At 35.6% G+C, this 22,178-nt stretch overlaps 2 protein-coding genes across 2 annotated transcripts; both read left to right on the plus strand.

Moving 5' to 3' along the window:
* The first annotated feature begins 301 nt into the window (after nucleotides 1-301).
* Nucleotides 302-1,057, plus strand: LOC105795880 (uncharacterized). The gene is made up of 2 exons (XM_012625535.1): nucleotides 302-721; nucleotides 794-1,057. Exons 1-2 carry the CDS (start codon nucleotides 302-304, stop codon nucleotides 1,055-1,057), a joined length of 684 nt encoding a protein of 227 aa, XP_012480989.1.
* Nucleotides 1,058-8,767: 7,710 nt separating this feature from the next.
* LOC105795881 (uncharacterized) lies at nucleotides 8,768-9,363 on the plus strand. The gene is made up of 2 exons (XM_012625536.1): nucleotides 8,768-8,961; nucleotides 9,045-9,363. The coding sequence occupies exons 1-2, from the start codon at nucleotides 8,768-8,770 to the stop codon at nucleotides 9,361-9,363; spliced, it is 513 nt and encodes a 170-aa protein (XP_012480990.1).
* Nucleotides 9,364-22,178: the final 12,815 nt, after the last annotated feature.

Consider the following 22,178-nt stretch of genomic DNA (forward strand, 5'->3'; position numbering starts at 1 on the left):
TGAATTTTGGGTTTCAAATTGTGTTTCAAAAAGAACTAATTTTCAAATAATTTAGATCATTCTGAGGAAGTATGTGGTGCACCGAGTCTTCGGCGTCGATCCTATAAGTATTTCTGAACTAAGATAGAATATTCTGAAAACATTGTAGTTAGTACTTTCTGAAACTGTACTGAGTTATCTAGAGAGTGAAAGCTCTGAAAATATTTTTGAACTTCTGATAATTTAAAGTGTAAAATATCTGCTAATAAATACTGGAACTAATGCATAAAATTTTATAACGTATACAATTTTGAAATATACAATGAGTGCTCATGGAACTCGCTATCGTAGTTTTTGTGGGCACGGTAAAGGTCGTAAGGGGGCTCTAGCTGAGTCTTCCTCTCTAGGCAATATGCCAAATTTAGGTACGAGTGAGACACCAATTTCACCTGCTACTGAGACTGGGTCTCAAAGCCGATTGGCTGGGGATGACGCATTATCCCAAGCCATGTTGAGGGTGTTGGAGAAGCTTGTTGGACCCCATTCTGGATCTAGGGGCCATGGGCCGGTAACTGAACCACTCTGGTCCAATGGAGCTGAACTGTTTAGGGGTGTCACTGGAGTCGCCCCTACTGTGGCCGAGTATTGGTTGGAGGCCACTAAGAGGATCATGAACGACATCAACTGTACTCCTAAGCAGAAACTAAGTAGTCTCTTTGCTTCACAACGAGGCATATCAGTGGTGGTTGTCGGTTGAGGATCATGAACTCAACCGGATCGTTTGAACTAAGATTATGTTAAGAATGATCTTTAGAGGAAGTATGTGAGGGCAAGCTGTGTTGATGCTTGTAGGCGTGAGTTCATGAATCTCACGCAAGGTGATAAATCAGTGGTTGAGTATGAGGCTGAGTTTCTGAGGTTAAGCCGCTACGATCGAGGCATGATGGTGTCTGAGTATGAAAAATGCGTCCGTTTTGAGAATGGCTTGAGGGATTATCTGATGGTATTAGTTGCTCCACAGTGGGAGAAAAAGTTCGCAGTTCTGGTGGATAAGGTGAAATTCGTTGAGGAGGTTTAGTGTGTGGAGCGCCAAAATAGGGATCGTGGGGGAGGCAAGAATAAGAGGGATTCAGAGCTCTCTAGTTCCATTCAGAGGCCCAAGAAATGAGCCAGATCTAATGGGCTGATTAGAGTGGGGTTCCTGTTTCCCCTATTGGGATTCAGCCATGTGAGGATTGTGCTAGGCGCCATCCGGGCGAGTGTTGGAGGAGGTTAGGGGATTGTCTGAGGTGTAGGTCTTTGGAGCTTTGGATTAGAGAGTATCCATAGCGGGTTGATCAGATGCAAGCTTTAGAACCGGGTTCTGTACATCCTCAGAGGGAAGTTCAGTAGCCACCTAAGGGCCATAGACTGGCTAAGGGTGGTAATGGTATGGGCCGAGGACAGAGAGCACTGGGTAGAGGTTCTAGTCAGACTAAGGTAAGGCAGGTTGCACTAGTTTATGCTACTCGACGTCAAAAGGATAAGTATGCTCCTGATGTAATCACGGGTACGTTCTTTATTTTTGATTTTCCATATACTGCTCTGATAGACATAGGTTCTAAGCATTCCTATGTAGCACGTACCATTTCTGGAAACTTAGGGATTTCTATCAAGTGTACTGCTAGTGAGATTACCGTACTGAGTCTGTTGGGGCAATCTGTTCGGGTTAGTAGACTTTACAGGAAAGTTCTGTTAGAAGTGCAAGGGGCTATATTTTTGGCAAACCTGATGGAGCTACCATTTAGAGAGTTCGACTTAATTATGGGTATGGATTGGTTGGTTTTGCACCGAGTTAGTCTGGACTGTGTCACTAAGAGGGTTGTTCTGAGGACCAAGGATGATAATGAGATAGTAGTAATTGGTGAGTGTCGAGATTATCTTTCTAATGTGATCTCTCCTCTAGTGGCTAAGAAATTGGTTCGGAAATGGTGTGAGGCGTGTATGGCTTACATCAGTGTTACAGTTTCTAGGGACTTTTCTATCGTGGATATCAAAAAAGTGAGGGAGTTTTCGGATGTCTTTCCTGAGAAGTTACTGGGTTTACCACAAAATCAAAAAGTTGAGTTCGGTATTGAACTTATACCTAGTACGGCTCCGGTGTCTATCGCTCCCTACCGAATGGTACCGAAGGAGCTTACAGAGCTTAAGGCTCAACATCAAGAGCTTCTGGATCGAGGTTTCATTCATCCTAGTGTGTCTCCGTGGGGGGCACCGATTCTGTTTGTAAAGAAAAAGGATGGTACCATGAGGATGTACATTGATAACCGATAGTTGAATAAACTGACTGTGAAGTATAAGTATCCACTTCCGAGGATTGATGATTTGTTTGATCAGTTCCGAGGGGCTTCAGTGTTCTCAAAAATAGATCTCCGATCTGGGTATCATTAGCTTAGAGTTAAGGAAGTTAATGTTCGTAAGAGTACATTTAGGACTCGTTATGGGCATTACGAGTTTCTAGTTATGCCATTTGGTTTGATTAATGCTCCAGCTGCATTCATGGATCTAATGAACCGAGTTTTTCAACCGTATTTGGATCAATTCATCGTAGTCTTCATTGATGATATTTTAGTGTACTCCAAGACTAATGATTAGCATGATGAGCATCTTAGAGTAGTGCTTCAGATACTCCGAGAGAAACAGCTCTACGCTAAGTTGAGCAAGTGTGAGTTCTGGTAGCGAAAGGTAACTTTTCTGGGGCACGTGGTTTTTGCTGAGGGGATCTGAGTTGATCCTATAAAGATTGAGACTATGCTTGATTGGAAACAACCTAATAATGTAACTAAGATCCGCAGTTTTCTAGGTTTTGCGAGATATTATCAACGATTTTTGAGGGGTTCTCTCTGATTGTAACTCATTTGACTAAGCTTCTGCGCAAGGGTGTTCTTTTTGTCTGCACTGATGCGTAACAATCGAGTTTCGAGAAGCTCAAGTCTATTTTGGCTCGGGCTCTTATTCTGATATAGCCTGACTCTGGTAAAGAGATTGTGGTGTACAGTTGTAACACCCCAAACCCAGCCTAGACGTTATGGCCGTATCTGGTAATATCACATGATAGTGTTTTTGAAACCTCGTTGTTATGTTGAAAACATTCCATGTTATTATCTTTAGTAAACCTTTGTTAGAACTTAGGAAGTCATCTCTATTTATTTTAAACATTTGCTTTGAAACATCCCTCGTTGCGGAAGCTTTAATAAAATAGTCTAAATGGTCATGCGTTTAGAAACTACTCTAACTTTTTGAAAACCAAATTTCCTACGACTAGCAAGTATAAATCCATAAAGTAAAATAAATAAATAAATAAAACCCAAAATTTAAATCCAAAGTCCTAGAGGGTCCTTAAATTACAACCCAAATAATCAATAATAATTAAATCATAAAACGTAAATTAAAAACCATGAAGGCCAAAAATTTCTGTAGTCACCGTTGAGTCTTCCGTCGTACCGATCCGTCTAAGTCTGCGGATTACCTGTGCACATTGAACAAAAAGGGTGAGCTTATGTAAACTCAGTATGTAATCCCACAGAAACAAACAAACAATCAGTATTCACAGTGCACAGTTGAACAATCTTGGGCCTAATCCCTTTTCAGTATCAGTGACAGTTTGGGCCTTAGCCCATCTCAGTATAGTGTCAAAAATGTAGTAACAGTTATGCAATAGCAAAATCCTACCCATCCAGCCTCTGCACACCATCTCCGTCCAACCCTACACTCCATGTGGGGATATAATCAACCCACCCATCCCTACACACCAAGTAGTACCGAATGCGACAAAAAAAGTAGTTTGTAGCTAAGCTGCTCGTAAATTAGGCTTAAAGCCTTTCAGTACACTTCCTCCAAATAACTACCCCCAACCTAATGCAATGCAACATACAATGGATGATATGCTATTATGCAATTTCAGTACATATATTAACATGCTCAGTACAGATGTCATTCAATCAATTTCACACAATTAGGGGGTTTAAGTATCACTTACTGACCTTACGGTAGATTCACAGTCGACTTGGGCGACCCGTGCAACTGGAAACACGAAAATTTATGTGTTTTTACATGCCCTTTTTAACATAAAATCATGCTATTTCAGTTAAATTCTTGTCGAAAAATAATTAAATATTATAAAATAATTAAATCATGTTAAAAATATGAACAAGATGAATTTTAATTAATTTTATAGTTAATTTTGATTAATTTTGACTATTTTCGACAGATTCTCACAATGGGCGAAAATTGGCTCAGCAGGCAATGCTCGAAGAATAAAATTGAGAAGCAATTTGGAGCATCGAGGAAAATTTATTTCTAGCCTAAGATGGTCCAAAAATGTGTGTTAGTTCATAATATAATTAATTCTAATTTAATCCCAACTTAATTTGGGCCAAATAAATTATTATTAATTAATTATGGAAAAAAAAGGGTCCAATTGAACCGCATTGGTTGAAACGAATCTAGTGAACTGAACCAGCCACCAATTGGGCTGCCCAGAACCGTCCATATGCTGACCCACATCAGCATTTTAGCTGACTAAATAAGCCTGCAAAGAAGGCATTGAAGAACTTTCAACCTTGCATTCAAACCCCTCCAAAAAATGTGGCTTTATGGATTTGCCCAGGCTATTTTTGGCAAAGTTGAATCTCTCAACTTTGCCATGTGTGCGACCAGCCAAGGGGGGTCTCTTTGGCTGATGGAATTTTCTATTTTTAGCAGCCACAATCAGCTATAAAAGCCACCCCTTGCTGATCATTCAACTCATCCCTCATTCACATCTCTTCTCTCACAACTCTTCTCTCCTCTTTCACTTTTTTTTCTCTCATTTTCCCATTCAAAGTTCCTTGCTCTGTGCCGATTTATCCTCTTGGGAAAGGGGTATTCTTTAGGCATTTTGGAGCAGCAATTGAGTGTTCATAGCAGCCTTGATCGGCGAGGACAACAAAGAAGGAACAACGGAGCAACCTAGTCAAGCCACGGAAAACCACCGGATTTGATTCTTGTTCCTTATCTCTTTAATTTTTGTTGTTTTTATGATGAACATATCTATGAATATTTATGCTATTGTAATTTTGAATTTAATTAGCTTAGCTTGAATTTAATTCGTGTTGGGTTGATTGCATTCCGTCCTCTTGATTTGTTAAATTTATGTTTATGCTGTTATAGGCCTCGGTAAAATGTTTGATTAAGTAAAACCATGATTAAGTTATTCTTGCATTAAAATTGTAAGATAACTAAAGAATTAATTATTTAAACGCATTGAAATTGTAATTAATGGACACAGTACTTAATCAGTGCATGTTTAATTCTTCTAAGGTAGCTGAAGATTAGATTAGCATTGTATTTGGAGATACATATGTTTTGCATAACTTGCAAGATTATTGTGATTAAACTATTTCAAGGTAAGGATACTTTGTTACCTCACATAGCTTGTTATATGCTTATTAGGTTGAATTAATCGTTTGAATCAACATAGGAATATAAGAGAGATTGTTTAATCTAATAAGTATGTATGTGCAATAACATGTTTATCTTTATAAATCTATTTTATCGATCGAATTGACATAGGAATGTGTACAAGAGATGAACGGATTTTTATTTGTAAATATGTTCATAAGTTAGCAAATTCTGAGTTTCCATGATTTATTAGTAATAAGTATAAGCATAAGTTTAATGATTCTAAGGTAAGGAAATGTAATTAATCCAACACAATTATATCATATTGATTAAAATTAGCTTTTGAAATCGTGCATTAGAACTTTATTTTATTTTATTTTACTTTGTTTTCTAGTTTTAATCATTTCCCAAATCCAAATATTTTTCATTCACCAAAGTGTTTAAACTTACTTTCATAAATAATTCTTTTACAGTCCCTGTGGGTACGATAACTCGACATTTACTTGTCACTTTATTACTTGTTGCGATTGTGTACACTTACACATTTTCGTCGTTCTAGCAACCTTAGAAACATTTCGGTAAAAATGGGCCCACATGCCCGTGTGTGCCCGTGTGGCCCACTCGACCCAAATTGGCCTTGGCTGTGTGATCCATTTTTAATGTAACCCATGCTAGCTAAATATTCATATATGTTTTCACTATTTACTTATATGTTTATTCAAAGCTGTCTACTTGAGTCATTGTCACTAAATTATTTATATCTTGAGCTACAAAATTCCAAATTAAGATCTATTTGATGTTTTCAAAACTAGAATCAAATACCTTCCTACCATAAAATTTTTAGATTTTATAGTTTCTCAAATAAGTACAGTAAAATCTTCAAATCTATCTCGATTATGCGTTTGACAGCTCAACATTTCCTTACTAAAAATTATTTATCTCTTAGTACAGAAATCAAATGATGTTTCCGTTTGTTTGTCTTGAAAATAGACTCATTAAGGATTTAAAAATATAAATTTAAGCCCCTAATTATTTTTTTACAATTTTTTTTGATTTTTCCAAAGTCAGGACAGGGGAACCCAAACCCATTCTGAGATTGTCTCACAAAATTCATTATATCTCATAACTTACAAAATTCATTATATCTCATTATGCACTCCAATTATTTCATTGCTTAAAGCCTTTAATTTTGTATTTTATTCAACCTCTAACTCAATTTCCACTATTTTTGATGATTTTGCAAAGTTAGACTACTGTTGCTGTCCAAAACTATTTTAGTGTAGAATGTTGATTTCCAAGTTTATAACTCCCTTATTTCCTTTCTCTACAATTTTTTGCATCATTTTCTCTTATTTCTCTTATTTCTCAACAGCAAGCAATTTCAGCTTTTCGCCAAATCCTATTTTTTACGTTTCGGGTACACATATGGTATTGTTTCTGATGCATAAGCACTCCTAAGCCTCAAGAACCTCGCTTGAGTAACCACGACTTCGCACAATCATAGCATCAATTCAAAACCACCAGCCCCTTGGTTAACTTCGAACACACACAACCAACGATAAACAACCAAATCAATTGGAAAATAAATAAAGAAACGAAAGGGGAAAAAATAATGGAAATTTTGGTTACAACTAGGGGAAAGAATCGACAGAGGAGGGGAAAAAGAAGAAAACGTTAGAAAAATTTATGTAATTGAAGAGACAACCGAAACTCTACTTTTTTCTGCAAAAAAAGATAATCAGATTATTTTCTGATAACCTCTCCCCCATTATCTCTTAAAATCACTCCCTATTAACCCACTAAAACATAACTACTCAGAATTTTGCCCCAACACAAATCTTAGCCGAAATTGGAGCAAAAATATTGTCTTTACGCCATCAAAAAAAATTGAACACAGGACCTCATTCACACCAACACTCCACTTATCCACCAGACCAGCAAGCCCATTCTATTAATTATTTGCCAACTTTTACTTAAAAGCCTATTGACCAAAGATAGACCTATTCATAAAATACCAAAATTTTCCCAAGTCTTGGCTTGAACTTGGGACCTCTCACACACCCAGAACACTTAACCACTGAAGCAGATACACAGTTGTGTCACACCTTCGCAAGAACAAAAATAAAAAGTCTGGGGTGTTACAACAGTGATGTGTCGCATGTTGGTTTAGGATTTGTACTAATTCAAGATGGTAAGGATGTGGTTTATGCGTCCCGTTAGCTTAATTCACACGAACGGAATTATCTGACATATCTCGAGTTGGCTGCTATGATTTTTGCATGATCTGGAGGCATTATTTGTATGGTGAGAGGTGTACCATCTACATTGATCACAAGAGTCTCAAGTACCTTATTACTCAGAAGGAGTCGAATCTTAGACAACATCGATGGATTGAGCTGCTCAAAGATTATGACTGCAAGATAGAGTATCATATTGGTAAGGCCAATGTGGTGGCCAATGCTCTCAGTCGAAGAGCAATGACTGATTTGAGAGTGATGTTCGCTCGTCTTAGTCTGTTTGAGGATGGAGGTCTGTTAGTCGAATTGCAGGTTAAGCCGACTTGGATTAATCAGATTCGGGATAAGCAGTTGGGGGATAATTATTTGGTTTAACGATTTCATCTGTTTGAGAGTGGCAATATATCTAATTTTGGGTTGACTAAGGATGGAGTTCTATGTTTCCGAGGTCAGGTTTGTGTATCGATTGATTTTGATCTGAGACAGTCAATTCTGAGAGAGGCTCATAGTAGCCCTTATGCTAGCATCCCGGTGGTAATAAGATGTAACGGGATTTTCGTGAAATGTACTGGTGGTCGGGTTTGAAACGTAAGGTTACAAATTTTGCTACTCGTTGTTTAACGTGCCAACAAGTTAAGGTTGAGCACCAGTTGCCTTCGGGTTTGTTACAACCTTTTAAGGTTCCCTTATGGAAATGAGAATGAGCGACGATGGACTTCGTTAGTGGGTTTCCCTTGACACCCTCCAAGAAGGATTCTGTTTGGGTCATCGTGGATTGATTAACCACGTCCGTTCATTTTATTCCGGTTCGGATAGACTACTCTCTGCAAAAGTTAGAAAAGCTTTATATCTCTGAGATTGTAAGATTGCATGGGGTTCTTATTTCAATAAATTTTGATAGAGATTCTCGTTTCACTTTTCGATTTTAGAAGAAACTGTATGAGGTTTTGGGTTTGAGACGGAACTTTAGTTCTGCGTTTCATTCTCAGACCGATGGTCAAAATGAGAGGGTGATTCAAAAACTAGAGGATATGCTTCGGAGTTGTGTGATAGATTTTTGAGGTAGTTGGTAGGATTTTCGACCGTTAGCTAATTTCGCCTACAATAATAGTTTCCAGTCTAGCATTCAGATGGCACCTTATGAGGCTTTGTATGGTCATAACTGTCGTACTCCTCTATGTAAGATTGAGTTGGGTGAGCGACGGATTTTGGATCCTGAGTTGGTTTCTGAGATCAAAGATAAGGTTAGACTGATTCGAGATCGCTTAAAGGTGGCTTCAGATAGACAGAAGTCTTATGCAGATCTAAAGAGGAGAGATATCGAGTAATCTGTGGGTGACTTCATTTTTCTTAAGGTTTTCCCATGGAAAAAAGTTCTGAGGTTCGGTCGTGCAAGTTGAACCCTAGGTTCATCGGGCTGTATCAGATTCTGAAGTGTGTGGGATCAGTCGCTTCTCAGTTGGAGCTACCTCCAGAGTTGGACCGTATCCATGATATGTTCCACATCTCCATGTTGAGGCGGTACCGGTCCGATCCATCTCACAATGTCTCTGTTGAGGAGATCGAAGTTAGACTGGATTTGACTTTTAAGGAGGAGTCGGTTCAGATTTTGGATCAAGATATTAAGGTTCTGAGAAGAAAGTCCATTCTGTTAGTAAAGGTTCTGTGGCAGAATCATGGGATTAAGGAAGAAACGTTGGAACTTAAGGACTCGATGCATCAGTAGTATCCTCATCTGTTCGGATTAAGTAAATTTTGGGGCCGAAATTTCTTTTAGGGGGCTAGAGTTGTAACACCCTGAATAATTTATTTCTGTTTCTATAAATACCTGACATAAGTGTGTATCTGCTTCAGTGGCTAAGTGTTCTGGGTGTGTGTGTGAGGTCTTGGGTTCAAGTCCCACATTTGCAAATTTTGTTATTTTTCTAATCATAGCCTTATCCTTGGTGGGTTAAGTTATATTTTATCTTTAGTAAACTCATATCAAAATGAGCTTGCTGGTTCGAGTGGTAAGGAGTTAGTGTGTTGGAGGTCCTGTGTTTGAATCCTTGCGGAAGCAAGGATATTAATTTTTGTTTCGGTGGTGTGATAGAGGTTCTGTAGAAGTGAAAGTCTGAAAGAGTTGTGAGTTAGTGGGATTTGGTGGTTAGTGGGAGGTTTGGATAGATATAGTGAGATTTTATTTTATTTTTATTTTACTTTTATTTTGTTTTCAAAAATTCGGTTCTCTCTCTCCCTCAAATATTTTGACGTTGGTTTTCCTTTCTCTGCATTTTTTTGGCAATTGACAATTCTTTTTCCTTGCTCTCTGATTTCTTTCAATCTAATTATTCAATCTCGGTGTTTTGACTTTTCGGTGTTCTTGTGCGTTTGGTAAGTGGTGATAGAATACTTTGCCTGAGTTAGAGAGTTTTTCCTTTAAATTCATTTAGAACGATGGGGTTTTTCGGTTGGTAGTGAAATTTTGTTTCTAGCAGCAATGAATCATGAAGAACGGGACTCTCCTCTCACAGAATTGTAATTGGAGTCGTTCGGGATATTGGGTAAGCATTGAACACTCGAGTTTTCACCATTGTCGGTTTCATTAATCTAGTTTATCTGTGAGTTTAGACTGATTTTGGAAGTTTTGTTGTGTCAATTTTAGATGTTGGTTGGCTCGGGTGTGATTTCGCATCAAAATCGTACCAAGTGTGTTCCCAAAATGCAGAAAATCGAGTTTTGGCGAAAGCTAAAAAACCATTCTGTTGACGGCATACGGACGTGTGCCTAGCCGTATGGTTGGTCGTGTGTGCGACACGACCGTGTGTCTGACGAAGGTGCAGCCGTGCGTAAGATACAGTCGTGTGGTGGTGTGGGTGTGGCTGTGTGGGCCATATGGGCTAGGCCAAGTAGGTCGTGTGGGCCACACGGGTATATGGGCCATAATTCTAAAATTTTTCCTAGTGTCACACAGGTTGTTCCGATCGAATGTGGGCCTACCGTAGGGTCGGTAAGGGCTAACCATACCCTAAATTATGAGATTTGATATTCTGGTAGTCTGTTCTAAGTAGGACACTGTTATGCATGTCTGACTATTTTGTTGAATATTTATATATGTTATCTGTATGCGAGCATGTTAAGCATGACTTATTTGTATCTTTATTCTATATATATGTTTCGGGTGGGAATCGTATATATGGAGGAAGTTATCTGTACGACTACCTTTCGCCTATATTCGAGCAACTTGACTGCATATTATTTGTAATGTGTCGCATCGACACTATATGGTGTGCAGGGATGGGTGGGTGATTTTAACTTTACATGGTGTGATGGGATGGTCGGAGATGGTGTGTAGAGGATGGGGTTAGGATTCTGCATATCTGTACTAGTTATATGATTCTATTATCTATGTCTGAAAAAGGCATAAGCCTAAATCTGTATTTGACTGTAAATGAGATTTCTGTATGTATTGCATGTCTATTTTCGTTGGGTTACGCACTGAGTTTACGAAAACTCACATTTGTTTGTATGCTCTGTTTAGGTAATCCAAAGGCTTAGGCGAATCAGTGTGATGGAGCCTCACAGTGACCACGAGTTCGTAAACTGTTTAAGATTATGGTTTTTATTTTAATTTAAGGATTATTTTTGGAAGTTTTGTAATATTTGGACTCTTTGTACTGTTCGACTTTTATTTTGGTTTTGGAGGCGTTTTAACTTTTATGGTCACGTTGACTAAAAACATAGTTTTTTTATAAAATAAATGTTTTTTTTAAAGCACTAACTGGACTTTCAAAATATAACAATTTCTAACATTTCGCTGTAAGTTATGTTTTTGCAAATGATTTACTTAAATAACGCTATGTGTTATAATTATAAAACTTGGATGATTTTTCAAATAACTATACAAACCTTTATCGAAATGACTCTATTTTCTAAACCCTTCTTAGTGACACCTCCAGATTCGACCATAATGTCTAGGCCGGGTTTGGGGTGTTACAAGATGATTTGTTGATATGATGTATGTTGATTGTATATATAGCATAATTCCGAATGAGAATGAGGCTTACGCATGATATATTTGTATGAATGATTTGCTATGAAATATTTGAAAGACTATTATACATGCATTCAGAAAAGAACTGTAAGTTATATGAGATTGTGATATATTGAACGACACTATCTTAATGGTAAATTGAAAGTTGGATAAATGATCTTATTTACTGAAAGTATTTGGTAATATGAGGGTGTGTTGATCATGCCAAAGAAATGCAAAAGTATTGAATTCATGACTATGTATGAGATTGTATGACATCTTACATGTGCATTGCGGTGGGATTGATATTGTGGTTGATGGAGGAGCTTCGTGGAGATTCGATGACATATTAAGTCTGTATTTATTCGTAGTTAGTGCGCTGCACCAGGGATTTTAGGAGATTTGGCGATTTTATTGCATTTATTCGTATGTAACATCCCAAAAATTGGGTTTTAATAGAATTAGGATTGTGAACAGAGAGATAGTTGTCATGCCCTAATTTTTGAGATTATTTGTGCATTTTTAGGGAATAAATGAGGTATTAGTTTTTTGGTTAAGTGTTAGAATAACGTTCCTTGAAACCCAAGTTCAAATCCCTTCTCTCGTACCATTTTTATTATTTTGCAAATTTTTTGTCAAACCCTAGTATGTGACACACCTTGTTTTTAAAATAAATATTGCAAAATTATTTCAAAAAAATAAGGAAATATACTAGTGGTTAATTGATAAATGGAAAAGCATGGAAAGTAGATTAAGGTCCCAAGTTTGAATCTTTTCCCTTGCAAAATAATTAAATTTGCAAAATCCCTTTTTTTTATATATGTGTGCCACCCATACCTTTTTAGACTTTGGTATAAATATTATCTTTAGACAAAATAATTAGCCTTTAGTCTCATTCTTCCCACCCTAGCCGTCCCTCCCCTTATCCTCTCCTCTTCTCTTTCAATTTCTTTCCTTTGTTCCTTGTTGCCACCGTCCATAGTTCTGAATCTACCATATTTTTCTTTTATTTTTTTCCACAAGATCTTGCACCATCTCCCTCTCCAAGATCGATCCTTGTTGTTGCCAAGAAGTGCCGTTGCCACCCTTATCACCTAGTTTGTGTAAGTTCTCCTTTCTTATCAGTTTATTGATGAATTTTGTGTGTTCAAAACCCAAATTTAAAGATTTTAAATTTGAGGGATTTTTAAAGATTTAATGGGTATTTTTCTAGCCTTTTAAATGATCTTAAAAGTGATTTCAAATCAACCCTAATTTGGCAACTGTTGGTGGTGGTGCGTGCGCCTATAAGTAAGAAAGGGGGCTGCTTTTCTTTAATTTCTTCCCATCTCTTTCGAGCATTATTTTGGGATCTTCAACCCCTCCTCATCAACCTTTAATTATGTGTTAATTAAGGAAAATCAATCTTGATCAATCTGCAATTCAGATATGAAAATTCGAGAAGCGTATGTGTGGTTGATTGTAAACTAGTTTATAATTTCAGTTTAGATATTGGGGAAAGATAGTTAATTGATCAAATAAATAATTTTAATAAATGACTAGCTACTAATTTTATAGCATTTAAATGTGTTAGGTGTCAAATTAAACACCCCAAACCAATAGTGAAGCTGAAAGACGTTTGCGCGTACATTTCACATCAATTCAGTGTAAGAAATCTAACTAGTTTGGATTTGAAAAATAGATATAATTGTAATGGTTGGATTGAACCCATTAGTGGGTGTTTGGGGGTTGTTTAAGAGGAAAATTGATTGAGTTTAATACTGATTTTTAATTTAGGTTAATTTTTAAGCTTATTAGAGAAACCACAAGATTTACAAGTGTGTGGTAAAAGAGCGTAAAATAAGGTATAAGTTCTAACTCAAGAACTTGATTGGTAAAATTGATGGTTTAGTTTTCTGATTGGGCTTGGCTAAATAGCTAAGTAATTAAGACTGTAAGTGGCCGAACCAGGTATGTTTCGAGCCCTAATTATTTGGCATTTTAGCAAAGTTGCTAAATTGACGGGATGATTGCATGTTTGATATTGTTGTGAATGGTTACTTAATGTGATGTATGATTGTTTGTTTGTATAACATGGTTTTGAATGAAAATAAAGCTTATGCATGATAGATTGGTATGAGTAATTGTTATGTAATTTTTGAAAGACTACTATACATGCACAAATAAAAGTTTGTAAGTACACATGAAATTGTGATTTGTTAAGTGATACCACCTTGATGGTAAATTAAAAGTTGGATCAATGATCCTATTCACTGAAAGTATTTGATAATTCGAGTGCATGTTTAACATGCTAATAAATTGTGAAAGTATTGAATTATGACTGTGTATAAGATTGTATGACATATTGCATGTGCATTGGGGTCGGTTATTATTGTTGTTTACGGAGGAGTTTCGTGGAGTATTGGCGGCATATTAAGTCCGCATTTATTGTAGTCAGTGCACTGCACCTGGAGTACTGAGGAGATTGGCAATTTTATCTCATTATTCATTATTTAGTAGATTTTCTGCATTTATGATTATTCAGTGGTTTTACCACATCGAGCTTTGCTTTTATTCGTTAGAGTTTGGCAAACAGGTTCTGGGGAACTCATGGTATGTAGCGGATGGTTGGGATAGGAACCTTTTTGCATTGCATCATGCTCATGACATACTCAAATTTTATTAATTTATGCTACGTATTCTATTATGTTTTATTGAATGGTATCGAAATTAATGATTGTTACTCGAATGAATGATGGCCCATGCCCATACATTGTTTGACATCGATTTGATAAGGTCCATATAATTATATGAAATTCCAATGATAGTTCTGTGTTCTTTTGTTAGTACTAATATGTTTCACTGTATTTGATATTTATATTCGTTTAAATAACTGTTCGACTCACACTGAGCTTTCATAAGATCACCCCCCATAGTGTTTAACTTTTCAAGTAAACCTTGAAACTAGGGCCGGGCTCAACATACAAAGAATTACCTTGGACCTCAGGCTATTTTTAATAAATATTATTAAGTCTTTATTGGTTTTGGTTTGTAACTTTTCATATGAGGATTTTCGCATGAATGAATTACTTAAGCATAATAACCAGAAAATTCATGATATTTGGCTTAAGTAAAATTTGACATTGTTCCCTAATTTTCTCTGCATTGTAAAGAAATTTTTTTTCAGAAATAAATCGATGAGGCAACTAGATTTCCAAAATGACATGAATAATGATTTTTCCGTTGCATTATTTAACATCAAGTTTTTACAAAGTAAAGGAACGAACAAATGATTTTTCTAAATCAACACTGTCAATAATAAAGTGAATCTTAAATACAGATGACCTAATAAATGAATGTTTTTTAAACTAACTCAAGGTACAACTATGTATTTTTTTTTCTCTAAAATGAGTTTATTTGAGGTCTTTAAGTAACGTAAGTTAGCTTAGTCAAATCGGTGGCTAATATAGCCTTCTCAATCTAGCCATAATGTCTAAGCTGGGTTAGAGGGTTACACGTTAAATGGTAAAATTTCTTCAATTAAGTTCATTCGGTGGTTTTACCACATCAAACTTTGGTCGCATTTGTTGGAGTTTGGCAGACGGGTTCTAGGGAACTCGTGGTGTGTAGCAGATGGTTTGGGTAGGAAATTTTGTATTGCATCATTTGCATCATCCCATGTTCATACACCATTTGACATCGATTTGATAATGACTATTTAATGATGTGAAATTTCAATGATGGTTCTATGTTCTTGTGTTAATGCGAATATGTTTCACTGTATTTGATATTTATGTTTGTTTTTATCCACACTAAGCTTTCATAAGCTTTCTCGCCCATAGTGTTTAACTTTTCAGGTAAACCTCAAAATTAGAACCGGACCCACCATACGAAGAATCACCTTGGACCTCAGACTGTTTTTAATAATTATTATTAAGTCTCTAATGGTTTTGGTTTGTAATTTTTATTTATTTCTATTCTGTGGCTTGGTAACTTTCCATTTGAGGATTTTTGTATACATGGATTACTCAAGCATAATAACAAGAAAATGCATGATAGCTGGATTAAGTAAAATTTAACATTTTCCCTAATTTCTACTGTCTTGCAAAGGAACCATTTTTTAAAAAAAAATCAATAAGACAACTAAATTTCCAAAATGACATGAATAATGGGTTTTTTTTTCGCTGCATTAGTTAACATCAAGTTTTTACAAAGTAAAGTGAAGAGCAAACAATTTTTCTAAAACAGCATTATCAATAGGAAAATGAATCTTAAGTATATATGACCTAATAAATTAATATTTTTAAACTAACTCAAAGTACAACTATGGTTTTTCTCTAAAATGAGTTCATTTAAGGTCTTCAAAAGTAACATAAGTTAGCTTAGCCATTTTCGTGGCTAATGTAGCCTTCTTAATCTAGCCATAACGTCTGGGCCAAGTTTTTGAGGTTACATTTAGTGGTATCAGAGCCAATTTCATAAACTCGATCTGAGGTTTTAATGGATCCACATGCATTCATTGAAGACAAAAAGGGAATTTTTGGAAAAACAAGCCACAGAGAATTTTGAAAATGATATTCTATAAAGAAAAACAGGTCCGAGACTCCAATGCTGGTTGCTATAAAAAAGCTATTGTTAAATTATAGGTAAGCAATAGAGGTGTATTATTGTAGGCATAGAACTGAAATATCTAGAGTTTATATTTTTCTTTGAAACTGTAAGATGGAAAACTGAAAACTAACTGAAGGTAGCTAGTGATTTGTTTTTTTGAAACCATAAATCAAACTTAAGATCATAGGATACATAATGAACAAACGTAGAATGAGGAACCATAGGGCTCAACATCAAGTTGCCTAGGTTGAGTCATTTGCTTCTCAAGGAATTATGCTTAACCCTGAGACGAATGACACCATGATTGCACCTATTTCAGAAGGAAAAAATTGGGAGTTTAAGGATGATGTAGTGTCCCAAGCAATGTTGGGAGTCATAGAAAAGGTTTTCGAGATTATGGTTGAGAGGAATAAGATGGAGGAAAAAAGTAAATGCTTGGAGTGCAAAGGAGAGGAAAAGAATAAAATTCAAAATAAGAGAGAGTCTAGTTACACTGATCCAAATTCACCACCTTTAAAGTGCACCAGAGAAGCCAGACCTCAATGGAATATTATAGTGGTTATTACTAGAGGAACTGTTGAATCAGCTAGAGTTTCGATTTGTAGATACTGAGATAAGCACCATTTGAGTGAGTGTTGGAAAAGGTTGGGTGCTTGTCTGGGTTGTGGTTCAATGGAAAACATGGTTAAGGATTGTCCTTTCCATGTAAATCAAATGCAAGCTCTGCACAAAATCAGGAGCTAGTTAGGGTATAGAATCAAAGGGTTAATCAGTTTCCTCCAAGAGGTTCGATCAGAATTGAAGTTAGACAACTAGCATTGGTTTACGCAATTAGGCGTCACAAGGACCAAGACGCATCCGATGTCAATGCAGGAATATTTCCTAAATTGTACTTCGCGTTGATTAATTCTAGCTTCACTTGATTATTCAGTGTTAGTAGAGTTTATATTAAATTTGGAATCGGGGTAGAGAAATCTGATAGTAAAATTTATTTGACTAGATCCTTAAGAGATATACGTTAGGATTTAAGAGAAGCATGTTTGGAATTGTATTAGAAATTAGAGTTGCGCAGCGAAAGCATGGTGACTCAGTCCAAAGGGAGGAGTATAGGATTTTGTGACAAAGAAAATTTCGAGGACAACCATATCACATCCCAAAAATTGAAGGTTAGTAGAATTGGGTTTGTGAGTTTAGAGAGAGTGGTCATGCCCTAATTTTTGAAATTATCTATGTATTTTTAGGAAATAAATATGGTATTGGTTTGTTTGGTTGTTAAGTGGTAGTGAAACGTTCTTTGAAACCCAAGTTCAAATCCCTTCTCTTGCACCATTTTTATTATTTTGTAAAATTTACATCAAACCCTAGTATGTGACACACCTTGTTTTTTAAAATAAATATAGAAAAATTATTTCAAGAATGAGGAAATAGCTCAGAGGTTAAAAGAAATATGAGAAAACCTGGAAATTAGAATAAGGTCCCAAGTTCGATTCCTTTCCTTTACAAAATAGCTTAATTTTTGCTAAAATTTCTCATTTTTCTTATTTTGTGTCACCTAAGCCTTGAACCCTAGGTATAAATAAAAATTTTTCTTATATTTTTTAGCCTTTAAGTCAATTTTCCCTACCCTAGCCGTTCATCCTCTTTCTCTCCTCTTTTCTCTTCAATTTTCTCTTTCTTCCCTTGTGTGCCGCCGCCCAAGCCACCAAGATTCACCATCAATTTCTCTACTTTTTGCAACGGTTTCTTACACCATTATTTTCCTCTTCTTTTTGTCATTTTATCATAAAATTTCCAACCTAAATTTGAAATTTTAGCACTCAAGATCGGCCTCCATTGATGCCCCAAAAGAACTCCATTGTCGCCCCTATCTTCTTTCATGAGTAAGTGTCATTTTCTTTCGTTCTTCTTAATACATCTTTCAATAAAATACCCAATTTTCCATATCAGGAATTGGGTGATTTTAAAATATTAAATGGGTATTTTTTCAGCCTTTAAAGTGATTTCAATTGTGGTTTTAAAGCCCTGATTTCACCACCATTGGTGGTGGTGCGCCATGCCTAGATGCACAAAAGGGGGCTATTGTTTCTTTAATTTGTTCCCATTTTTTCCAGCAATATCTTAGGTTCTTGAGTGCTTCCTAATCAGCCTTTAATTATGTATAATTTAGGAAAAATCAATATTTATCAATCGACGACTCAAATCTAACCATTCGAGAAGCGTAAGTATGGTTGATTATGGGCTAGTGTGTAGTTTCGATTTAGATGATTGGTAAAATGTTAATTGATTGAATTAAAGATTTTAATCTTGGATTAGATACTAATTTTTTAGTATTTAAATATGTTAGGTTCTCACTTAAACGCCCCAAATCAACAATGAAGTCGATAGACGTTCACGCGCATTGTAACACCCTATACCCAGCCTGGTCGCCAGGCCCAAATATTAGATGTCACATTACCTTCTCATAACATTTACATTGAATAGGAAGCTAGATTTAGGCAAATCGATCTTCTTTTTTTAACTCGTATAATTTTTAAGATGTCCTAATAGTTATTCAGACATTGTTACATGCAAATCATTCGTTAATCGATCATACAGACAACCAGAATCATGCATAAAAGGCTAATTATCAAAAATTTGTAAAAATATCCATAGGTATCGATACTGATATCCAAGTATCAATATTTTCCCTTAAGTGGTATCGATACCACTTGGAAAAATGATACCAAATTAGCATATTATTTCTCGATTCAAAACCCAATTATCGGAAAATATTGGTACCACTGAACAAAGTATCGATATTTCTTCCCCGAGCATCTATATTCGAGCAAAGGTATCGATACTAAATCTCTATTTTGTTTCCTGTATGTTTTAATTCACATAGGTATAGAATTTTAAGGCCCAATATATACAACATATAAAAGCAAATAGTTCATCTCAAATAGTTCCTAAACAACATACATCAAGTATTAAGTTAAATAACTGTTCATATGACTTAATCAACACTATAAAATACCAATAATGAGTCCAAACAAATATCATCATGCCAACGTCAATGTTTAAATATTCTAACATAAAAATATCATGAAATTTATATAAGCTAAATCAAAATGTCTTAAGATCAACAACTCAAAAAGGTTCTATCATATTGCCTATTTCCCCAATGCGAATATAAATAATAAAGCACCTACGATAAATAATCAGTCTTCTTTGGATCACTCCCTCAAAAATCACACCGTGACGTCACTAATCTGCATAGGTTGAAATGAGTGGGGAGCTTTAACAAGCTCAGTGTATGCAAGAATTTTCTACAACGCAAACATGCCATCATGCAACACAACCAATCATTTACTCACAAGTACTTCATTATCAAGTCTAACATCTTAAAGTATTAAGTCATGCATCATCTAATAGTTCATTCTCATAACGAACGCATACTCATTCAAGCATGGAACATAATCCACACAATTACATAAAATATGATAAAATGGGATAAGATGGCACTTGCGTTATGAAATATATAGTGAGCTCTATCATCACACATCGGATACACGGATCTCCGTTACACCAAATAGACTCATAGAGTCAAACATGTCCCAAAAGTGAAGCATATAGCTAACACTCTCCTTATTTCCCCTCACATGTTCCGTTGAATGGAGGCTAGCTTTCATTCCCTTATCCTTCAAAACATGTCCCAGGGCCTCAACGCCCAAAACGACTATAAATATAAGTGAGTACTCACAATCTTGTGGCATGCCAACTATATTCAATAGTTCCAAGGCCACAAGGCCAAAATATCTCAAAAATAACACACATTATTAACCGGTTATCTGTACACTATCACTGCATATTAGCATCTTTTACAAAACACTAGCATAGTCATATAGCATATATTTTACATATTCATTTAATGTATATGATTACACTTTACACAATAGTCACTATATTCACATACCACTTTTCATGCACAATACATAACTAAAAAAGCACAAGATAATTATGGATTCAAGGAAACTTACACTCAGAACTTAGAGTAGGGGTTTAGGCTACATCTAAATTTTCAAATAACACATGACTAGTGTTTACGAGTAGCAATTTCATACACTCACCATTTTATGCTTTTTTCGAAAGCTCAACTAACGCTTTCCTAGCTCATAGCAAGCTCTAACGAATTTGAAGCCTTACGCATAGAAATCATGCAATAACCATAGTCAAATATCAACCAAGAATCCACTCAAACCAACTAAAACACAAGCTTAAGCTAAGTTCTTATGTAACTTAAACTATTAACACATCAAACTTTAAATTCTAATATATTGGTCTATACTCAATTTTTTTGCCTAAAATTAGTTCCGTTCATCTAATTAATCATCTACATCTAATCCGGAACCTGTAAACTAGACAAATCTACTCAATTTATGGTATCGACATTTTTCAACATCTTTTAGGCAATTTTCACATAATGCATTAAAACATGAGAAATCATTAACAAAACTTTAAGGTAAGTTTAAAAACCTTCTAATCATGCTAAAACAAGTTGAAAAACACTTTGAAACCAAGTTTTGACTCAAAATCCCAAAATCCACCATTAATGGTTTAATTTTCGGCTTTTATTTAAAACTTGTGATTTGAGGGCTATTAATTCAGTTTTAAAGACTAAACATCATGGAAAACTCATAGGAATTTGAAATATTACCTTTGGTAGAAGATTTCACGAGTTTTGAAATAACTTCAAAAAACCCTCGTTTAGAGAAGATGATGAAATCTGTGGAGTTTTGGGTGTTTTTCTTAGAGTTTTGTAATGGTAAATGACTTATGAGTGATATGAAATCAATGTATTGTGGTTTGGGAATAAAAAATCGAGTTAAAGATCAAGGGAATGGCAAGGGGCAGCATTCACAATGAAGGAAAAAAATAGACGTGAAAAACATGTTGATCGGAAAGAAATAGGTTCAATTTTACAAGATGGTAAAATTGCAACATAAATGCCTACTATTTTGACTTTGTTACAAATTAGTCATTCTTCTAAAATTAAGGGTTTGTAGAACACTTTTTCAAAAATTGATTTTGACAGTTAAGATGCCATAGTCGAAAACATTATCGAGTAGCAACCTTACGAAATTCTGAGCTCGTCTAGGCCAAAATTCTTAAAATACCCTTAAAACTCCTAAGCCTTATTTTGGGGTGTTACACGCATGATTCGCATCAAACTAGTTTAAAAAAGCTAACTAATTTGGATCTGAAAAATTGTTATAATTGTGATGATTGGATTGAACCTATAAGTGGGTGTTTGGGGGTTGTTTAAGAGGTATATTAATTGAGTTAATAATGATTTTTAAACTAGGTTCGTTATAAAGTTTATTAGAGAAACCACGAGATTCACAAATGTGTTGCAATAGAGCGTAATTAAAGTGTGGGTTCTAACTCATTGACTCGAATGTTTAATATTATTTTTAAAATGATATAAGGGATTACTAAGCTTGCTGATCGGGCTTGGCTAAGTGGCTAAGTAATTAATCTGTAATTGGCTACACCAAATACATTTCTAACCCTAATTGTTTGGCATGTTAGCTGATCGACTGTTTAACGTCATAGCAATAATGTGCAAGCGTACACTGTCGATGCAAGTATAGTAGATAGATATGAGTCGTCGGATATCGACCCCATGAGGATGGCTGTCTTTTGTCTATCAAAGTCAATGCAATAAATGGATAGAAATGAGATAAATTGTGAGAGTAGTTGTCAAACCGGTAACATGAAAACAATAAGATAAAATATGATAATGATAAACAGGGATCCCCAACGTGAATATTCAATAAAATGCTAGATGCTCACAAGGTATAAAAAGTTAGGTGATTTTCAATGCAATAAATTGTAATAAATATATTGCCAAGCTTAACTTATATATTCAATCAAAGACTTAAACAAGCACATTAGCCACA

Source organism: Gossypium raimondii, chromosome 3 (assembly GCF_025698545.1).
Source record: "Gossypium raimondii isolate GPD5lz chromosome 3, ASM2569854v1, whole genome shotgun sequence".
Lineage (NCBI taxonomy): Eukaryota > Viridiplantae > Streptophyta > Magnoliopsida > Malvales > Malvaceae > Gossypium > Gossypium raimondii.

Bases quoted from the DNA above. Each gene is read 5' to 3' on its own strand.
- LOC105795880 (XM_012625535.1), top strand. From the start codon at position 302: ATGAGTGCTCATGGAACTCGCTATCGTAGTTTTTGTGGGCACGGTAAA. The intron at 722-793 runs GTGGTTGTCGGT...AATGATCTTTAG, and splicing joins CACAACGAGGCATATCAGTG to AGGAAGTATGTGAGGGCAAG.
- LOC105795881 (XM_012625536.1), top strand. From the start codon at position 8,768: ATGGCACCTTATGAGGCTTTGTATGGTCATAACTGTCGTACTCCTCTA. The intron at 8,962-9,044 runs GTAATCTGTGGG...GTTGAACCCTAG, and splicing joins CTAAAGAGGAGAGATATCGA to GTTCATCGGGCTGTATCAGA.